Source organism: Cariama cristata, unplaced genomic scaffold, assembly GCF_000690535.1.
Source record: "Cariama cristata isolate BGI_N322 unplaced genomic scaffold, ASM69053v1 scaffold6112, whole genome shotgun sequence".
In the NCBI taxonomy this organism is placed as follows: Eukaryota; Metazoa; Chordata; class Aves; order Cariamiformes; family Cariamidae; genus Cariama; species Cariama cristata.
In genome coordinates, this window is record NW_009602017.1 from 94,934 (window position 1) to 103,279 (window position 8,346).

Genomic DNA, 8,346 nt, shown 5'->3' on the forward strand with positions numbered 1-8,346 from the left:
GCAGCAGGTAGCAGAGGCAGAGGAACTGGCAGCAGGTCCCGGTGGCAGGCAGGTGGGTGGTGGGCTGAGGGGGGGACCACTAAGCTCTGCTCACCCAGTTCAACCCCGTTCCTGCTGCAGGAGGCATCTGCCCCGGCGTTTACTGCCCACGGAGGGTGTCAACAATGCCCCACCGTGCTGTGGCCTCACTTAGCGATGATCCCCGCTGCAGGAGAGAGATAGGGGCTGGTGGATTGACCTGATCTCATCTGAGGACAATGGCCCTCACGGCAGCAGAGATAGCGCCAGCGTGAGCGACGCTAAGCCCACGCACCCTTCTTACTGCTCACAATGCAGCGCTGAGCTTAATTCCTCAAGATGAAGAAGATACGTGGCTGTCAGGCTGTAATTACCACTGCGCGTGTGACATGGAGGCCCGACCGCTTTCACGTTTGCATTGTCCGGTGGGTTTTTGTGCTGCTCAGGCTCCCAGCTGCCTCACTCCTGCTGGGAGCCCTGCCGGGGGACACGGCAGGAATGGAGCAGGCTCCCTCCAGCCAGGCTGCAGGCTCTGTGCAGTGGGGTGAGCAGTGCTGGCTCCCAGGGGGATTTCTCCCAGTGATGGAGAGCCCCGAGGCCACTGCCGCTTCTGGGGATGGAGAGGGGAGGCTGGGAGGGCTGTGCTTGCCGGAGGGGAAGGGGGCTGCCAACCTGGACAAGGGCACCCCTTTCCAAATCCCCCTCACTCCTGCTGCCAGCCCCATCCTTGGTGAAGCAGAAATGAGAGGATGATGTTGGAGCAACCCAGGGACTTGTGGGATGAACTCACAGCCCCTGACTTGCCCCAGCGTGGTGAAGGTGGCCTTGGGTGATGCCAGTCTGTCACAGTGCCCAGCAAACCTCGCGAGGGTTGTCCCCCGTACAAGGCTCAGGGACAGGCCCGTGCAGGGACACGTCTTCTCTGAGGAGCATCAGGTGGGACAGGCCAGGGTGAGGGTGCTTTGTGCGGGCGGCTCAGGGAGAGCTATTGCAAGGGCAATTCATGGGTCCTCTCTGAAAATGGCAAACGCAGACCCACGCTGGCCCCAGGAGCAGCCAGGCCTGGGTGAGCACAGCTGGCTGCCAGCAGCAAGGGGCTCCCCTAAAATGTGTCTGCGCGTGGGCTGTGCACTAGTCTGACCCTCTGCTTCTCTCTTCCAGGCGTACAGCTTTGCCATGGGGAGTTGGCCAAAGAACGGGCTCTTAGACATGAACAAAGGACTGAACCTACAGCACATAGGGAGGCCTCACAGCGGGATAGGTGAGTGATGCTGCCCCGCACCCTTCCTGTCCCTGCGGCTGCTGCTCCAGGCTCACGGGATGTGCCTCGGCTCCCGAGAGCTGGTCCAGGCTGGGCTGCTGAGAGCCAGCCAAAGGGCTCTGGGGTCTCTGGCTGGTGGAAGGGACAAAGATGTGTCAGGGCAGAATGGGCACACGGGGTGAGCTTTCCGTCCCTGGCACATCCCAGTGTGCCAAACACCCCAGCCTTTCCCTCTGGCTGGGGAACTGCTCCCTTCCTTGGCCGCTCTGGCAGTGCCCAGGCTGGGGGTGGATGTGGGCAGCACCAGGGCTCGCACGGTGCCTGGAGCACGAGACAGGGGTTCCCAGGCTGGGCGGGTTGCTCTCCCTGCCAGACCAGTCCTCCAGCTGCTCTGGATGCTGCGTCCATCCTTGGAAAGGAGGCTCTGCCAGGCAGTGCAGCCTCGGGAGCTGGCTGGAAACACGCTGCAGAGTGAAGATGCGTGGCCCCAGCTGGAGAACTGAATCATTGTCCCGTTTGCTCACATGTGTGATGAGTTTCATGGTCCTGCAGCCTGCTCCAAGATAAACAATTGAGGCTATCATGCACAGTGGCAGAGCTCCATGTTTCCCCTAGCTCCTCCACACTGGGGATCAAAGTGATATGAGGAGGGAGACCTGGCCTGGGACACAGGCCATATATCTGCCTGCTGCTTAGTGCTGGGGGCACAGAGCTGGGGCAGCAGCAGGCTGCGGTATGGGCAGGAGCTTAGATTTACTGGGCTGTAGGCAGGGCTGTAACTCAGGGCTGCATTGCTCTTGCCTGTCTTGTTTCTCTGCGGGGTGTTGGATCACCTCTTGGAGACCGGCGGTCAGGTGTTACCTCTGCCTCCCAGCCCTTCATCCACAGTGACTTGTAAGCATTAAAGTTTGCAAGGAGGTAAGATTTACTTGGAAAAGTCACCAGCTACCTGGGTCTTGAGGAGGCTGTTTAATATTGTTTCAAGACTCTAACCATTAAACTCTCCAATCAATCCAAGTTAAGGAGATGAATTATTTAAAGCTCACCAGCTTTTAATTAGCAAGCTCCTTTTGAACTATGGATCTGGTTGCATTATTGACGGAGGTAGCATTAAAATTTGCTTCCTTGCCTAGGAGCAGATTTGCCTTGCTTGTGTGCCATGTTGGGGGGATCACAGGGAAGAAGTGGGGACTGCAAGAATTGTATCTATGTGTCCTGCTGTGCAGGCTTGGGCTTTTCCTAGGGTCTCCAGGGGGATGCAGGGTTGCTTTGTACCTCATCTTTCCTCATTTTATTTATGGCAAGAGCTCTCTATTACTCTGGTTTCTTACTCTGACAAAGCATCCCCTGCTCTGGAGTATCATCTGTCTGCCGTTGGTTTCTGCCTGTGTTTATCTCCGTGCTGTTGTCTTGCGCAGGTGTCTCTGATGGAGTTCAGAGAGGTGCTGTTCTTGTCCACTCCCCACTCCAGTCCTTTAGGAGGGTTTTGCTTCTTCATTTCTGCCAGACTCCCTCTGTGGGGGAGCACTCCCAGCTCTCCCTATACAAGGTGAGCCACAGGCGGATTGCCCATGCAGAAGCAAGACCCGGCAGCCAAGCTCCCTTCTTGCAGCACTCTGTCCCAGTGGCAAACCTGCCTTTCACACCCTGTTTGGAAGGAGTTTTACATGGGTGCTGGGAAGGATGCCAGGCCAGGAGTGTGACAGTCTCCATCTCCCTGGCACTGCCAACGGTGCACACATGCCCTGTGTGTTGCAGCCTGCTGGTGGCTCCATTTGGGCTGGGTCCAGAGCAGCTCTGCCCTGGGCATCTGCGATCCTCCGACTGCCTGCAGAGGCGGCAGCTGCTGGCACCCTGTGCCTGGTGGCTTTACCACAGGCTGAGCCCCAAGGAGTGAGCTGGAGGCACGGCTCATGGAACAGCAGCTGGGGAGAATGGCTTCTCCTCCCAGGTAGCTTGGGAGCCCCAGGCACAGCTGCTGCCCACGGTGTCAGGGCTGCTGGCTTTGGGGCTTGGTAACCCAGCGTTCCCCCTAGGAGAATGCTCGGGGCTATGCTGGTGACTGGAGACATGCCTTGCCTGGCATTTTGTCAGGGCCCTAGCCTCCTGGCCTTCCGGCCACTTTGTTTCCCAGCCTGCTAGCTTTTCAGGTCCTAGGCGTGGATCAAGTGTTGGCTCTAGTGACAGCCCAAGAGGTCACTAGGCCAAGGTCAAGGAGGGGCTGCTCACTGCAGGGGGGCCTGACTTCCTTGGGTCTGGCTTTGCTGCCTCATCCTGGAGCAAGTGTGGGTCCTCCACAGCCGAGTTCTTCCGTATCAGCCACTGGGACTGGGCACAGTCATCCCAATTGCTGGTGATCACGCTGGGACCTGAGCAGTCCTCACCACTCTCCTCCTTCATGATCTCAACTGCTCTTGCTTCAGGGCTGGGAGGAGCCATCCCTTTCCCTGCCCAGGGCTGCCTTCCCCTTCCCTCCCTGGCTGTAAGGAGCCTTGCTCCTGACACAGCCCTGCCCACTAAGCCGAATAAATGACCCCTCCTCAAGGACTGCTGCTGGAGAAGAGTGGAGAACAGCAAAGCACATTGCCTGCCCATCCCTCGCTGCCCATGGTGAGACAGGAGCTGGCTGTGGCCTTGGGGATGCTCCCATATGGTCTAGAGCCTCCCTTCCTTATTGTGGTCGGTCCTGGGGTGCAGCAGGGTCAAGGGAAGTTGGGGAGCTGAGAGAGGGGATCCCCAGGGGTACCCAAAGCAGATGTAACCAGGGTCAGCTTCTGATTTTCATGGCCCTCGTACGTCCCTGATGTCCAGAAGTCTGCAAACCAAGGAGGGCTGAGAAGGGAGCTCCTTTCCCAGCAGTGTGGGGAGTGGTCCAGGGGGATGCAGGCAGTCCTGTGAAGCCTCCGCTCGCTTTTGCAGGAATGTGCAACGTGGATGTTTCCCTTCAAATCTGACAGAAAAATTGCTGTGGGTGTCCACTTGTTTTTGCAAACAGTTTGCAAGGAATTTTGCCGTCTCGCCTGATAGGTCATGTATCACTCTTGATTCACCGGCTCAGCAGATATCTGCTCCAAATCTCTGCACTTGGCATGCTCTGGGACCCATCCCGCTCCAAGCTTCATCTCTTCTCCTTTGTCTTGTTCAAAATCTGGGGAGTTCAGGCCACTCAACACCCTGCAGAGCCAAGGCCGGATTCTGGACGGGGACCTCACCTTTAGCATCTGGTGCGTGCAGGCAGGAGGGGCTCGTGGTAAAGCACCGTGGAGTCTCTCTCACCCCATCCCCTGGGACATACGGCTGTGCATACAGCAAGTTGCTGAACAGAGCTTGTGTTCTACCTTTTGTCTGGTTTCTATTCATGAACAAGTGAGCCGCAAATCTTGTCGAGGGGTTAGAAAAGTGGTTTGTGTCATCAAATGCACCAAAGTGTATTTGTATACACTTCAAATACAGCTGCTTTGAGGTGGGATGGGTGCAGGTCTGGTGCAGTTGTTTTCTTGGGAAGGAAAAGGTAAAGGAAGGGGGGAAAATGTCAATATTTCAGCTTGCTGAGAAATATCGGGCAGAATAAGGAGGTAGGAAGGTCCTACTCCGAAGAGTGAGGATGCAGGAAATCTTGGGAGACAGGAAAGGAGCAAAAGGGGAGTAAAACCTGTTCTTTCATGCCTTTTCTCAGGTTGATATTTCAGCTCTAAGAATTCCTTCTGGGCTGAATGTGGCCCTGAGGACCAGAGGGGACTTTCTTCTGCAGCTTCCATTTCTCCTTGAACATGGATTAAAGTGTGTCAGCTCTAGTGTGGGCTGTAGGATCTTGCAGTGAGGAACTTCTTTTTGTTAGTGTTTTCTTGGCCCTCAACAAAATGAAGTTGAGTCTTGCCAAGAAGTTACTCATCTTACAGATGTGTGCACATTGCCATTCTTAAAACATGTGTTTGAGGCGCTGCTTGCCAGAAATGAGCTGCAGCTTGTAATGGGGGTCTTGGCACTCTCATGCAAAGACCGGCATTCACAGGCTCCACACCAGTGGACCTGGGTTCTTGTGTTGGGGTCTCTCTACTGAGTTTCTGAGACTGATATGAATCAGAAGGATTAAAATCCCAGGCTTTAGTTGTGATACAAATCAGCCAGCAGGTCACCTGGATTCAGTAATTAATTTTCTTAAATTTTTGCCTTTTTTTTTAACCTTTTTCCCTGAAAAAAGGTCAAGTTTTACTGACAAGCACCTGTCAAACCAAGTGCAGCTCTCCTTAACCACTGCCCAGTTGTTAAATCTGGTTATTCTTTTATTCGTCAAATATGCTATTTTTGCTACATTTATTTTGATCGATTATGTAACATAATACGCCTTTAGTCTTAGTTTTTAGATATTTGTTACATTAGAAAAATGGTAAATTACTATTTATTCTTAAAGAGGTGGTGATTAAATTATTACTCGTGATTACTGTTTTGGGTGAAAATTGGAGTGCAGTGCTGAAGTACTCCAGCAGTAGTTTGAATTGGGTTTATTAGTAAAATCCTGTTTCCCTTGCATATACTCAATACAGAAGGAAAAGTAAATTTCAGAATACTTTTTAGTTAAAAACACCTGGTGCATGAAACCAAAGCAAGAAGTGACCAGTGAGTTGAAGGAGTGTTTCTGGAAACCACCCTTTCAAGATTTTAGTATTAGTACATCTTATCCTCTCCCACCTTAGTTTGTTGGTTTGTTTGTTTCTCTGATTATGGAAAAGATAAAAGGCACACACCTTTTTTTTTTTCAGTTCTTTGTTGTTTCTCAGCTCTGAACAAGCCGGTTATTGAACTGAAAATACACCGAAAAAAGCAAAAAGTTTCCAAATCTGCAGAAGTAGCTGCTGCTGCTGGGAAAGTCTGTTTCTCGTTTGTCAGCTCTGCTTCCACCTCCAGTGCATTAACTGTCTTTAAAACATGATGTTACCCGTTGCTACTGATCCTTTTTGAATCTAACTGAATTTAATTGAATCTTTAAAGTTTAGCTTTTAGCACACACATTATTATGATTTTAGATTTGGTTCTAAATGTCTGGTTTGGGTTTTTTTTCTTTTTCGAGGAAAGATGGTAACCAGACAGCTGGTGTCTCTTGGTAGTGAACCCGCAGTACCCGTCCCAGGTGACCAGGAGATCTGGTCCCGTAATAGCACCTGTGTTGACACAATGCCCTCACTGGGCTGTTTTACACCAGCTGGCCTAATCCTGTGAGCTGTGAGCCGTGTGCCTCTGCACGGGGCTTCACCATCTTCCCTGTGCCCAAGGTCCCCCTGGCTGGGGCTGTGCTGTGCTCCCTCCGCAGGGATCTCTGCCGTGCCAAATGGAAAAGCCCTACCTGCCTGGGCAAGTCGGCAGCCCATGTGGTGAGTGACCCAGCAAGCCACCGTGCCTTCCTGGCTCCATCTCTCTCTTTTCGTTTACTGATTGGAAATCTTGGAAGGTTAGGGTGTGATATTGTTCCTGATCCAGAGCATTAATTAGGCCTCGGAAAGAAGAAGAGGAATTGCGTGTTTTTAACAGTGAGGTTAATGGGATGCTCGCAGAGTAGACAGTTTTAATGAGCTTCAACTCGACGTGCAGCGAGTTTACTCTTTGTGTTAAAAGGGTCACACTGCAGTAGTTTGATGTGGATTGTCTCCTGGCCCCCGGTGTCATAGGTGAGTGTCTGTCAGAGTCCAGTCAGAGCGCATTTACTTAGTGACACGATTCTAATTAACTGCCTCAAGCTGCCACCGCCACGGGGAACCGGGCCAGGGCCTGCCAGGGGTGCCTCCTGCCCGGTGAAGCCATCCCGCTCCCCGGATCGCTCTGCCTGCTTGTGTACCGGCGGTGCCGGGCTGCTCTCCACGCTGACATTGAAGGAGGGGGCAGCGAGGGCCACGCTCGCTAAGTGCGATGGCCGGCAGCAGGCCCCCTGCCCTAAGGGGTGCCTTTGGCTGTCAGCGCAGGCTCTCTCCCCAGGAGCTCAGCAGGGCTGATGAGGCTTCGCCTCACCCTGCAAAGTGCTGGGAGCGTGTTTTCCTGGCAGCTTGCAGTTCTAGGAACTTGTTGGCTTTATTTCAGCCTCCTCTCATTCTTCTCTGCTCTCCTTTCCCCTCTTTAGTTGTCCTGGCTCTCCCGGGAAGCCTGCAGCCCCCCGGCAGCTGTAGGATTCCCAGTCACCCTTAGTGCCCACCTGCCTCCTCTGCAGCAGGGCAGGAGGGAGGGAACAAGGGGACAGGAACAGCATTTTGTGAAACTCCACTCCATTTTTTTCATCACTTTCCAGCATGGCCCTGGCCGACAGAGCTGGTTCCACTCTCCCCATCCCTCCCAGGAGATGAGAGAAGCCTTGGAGAACCCCATGCTCCCCTAGAGCAGGGAAACTCCATTCTTCGGCTCTTCACTTGCTCAGCAGAGGTACCACGCAGCTGGTGCCATGCCCAGGGACAGTGCCATTTGCACCACACCATCCTTATGCCGGGGGATGCCGAGAGCAAGAGCCGAGCACAGGGCTCACTGCTGCAGAGCGGGACACGGGGCTGCCTCGAGGCCGCTGCCCCACACACCACAGCCCCAGCCCAAGGCAGAAGGGGAAAGACTCCGAGTTAAATAATTAAAAGAGACTTAAGTAAAAATCAACAGAAATGTCATCAAATGAGCAATGTCATTTTGAATTAGTGCTGGTAAAGGTCAGGCGGATCTAGAACAGGTGGAGCGGCTGCGTGCCGGGTGTCACAACCGGGCAGCATGTCCCGGCACCCAGGGAGGCAGGGTGCAGAGACCGGCCCAGCCGCTCCGGGGCACCTGCTGGACCATGGGCATGGGGACAGGGCGGCAGGGGGGGTCCCACCGCAAGCACCGGGCCCCGCATCTCCGAGGAGGGGTGGGCAGGGTGGGCCGGCTGGGGCGGCCGGTTAGAGGACGCGCGTCTGTCAGAGTCCAGTCAGAGCACATTAACGCGGTGACATGATTCTAATTAACTACCGTGAGAGGTGTCACAGCTGGAAAAGCAGTGAGCGGAGACAAGCTTTTAAAAAAAGAAAAAAGCAATGTGACAGTCTTTTTTCCCCCCCCCCTCC

At 53.9% G+C, this 8,346-nt stretch overlaps 1 protein-coding gene across 1 annotated transcript in view; it reads left to right on the forward strand.

The window, feature by feature from the left end:
- The window catches only part of ERI3 (ERI1 exoribonuclease family member 3), a 90,556-nt gene extending 85,341 nt beyond the window's left edge, over positions 1–5,215 (forward strand). The window contains exons 6-7 of the mRNA XM_009694549.1: positions 1,180–1,283; positions 5,179–5,215. Coding sequence (XP_009692851.1) covers positions 1,180–1,283; positions 5,179–5,215 — 141 coding nt within the window. The remainder of the gene's footprint in view (positions 1–1,179; positions 1,284–5,178) is intronic.
- The last annotated feature ends 3,131 nt before the right edge of the window (positions 5,216–8,346 follow it).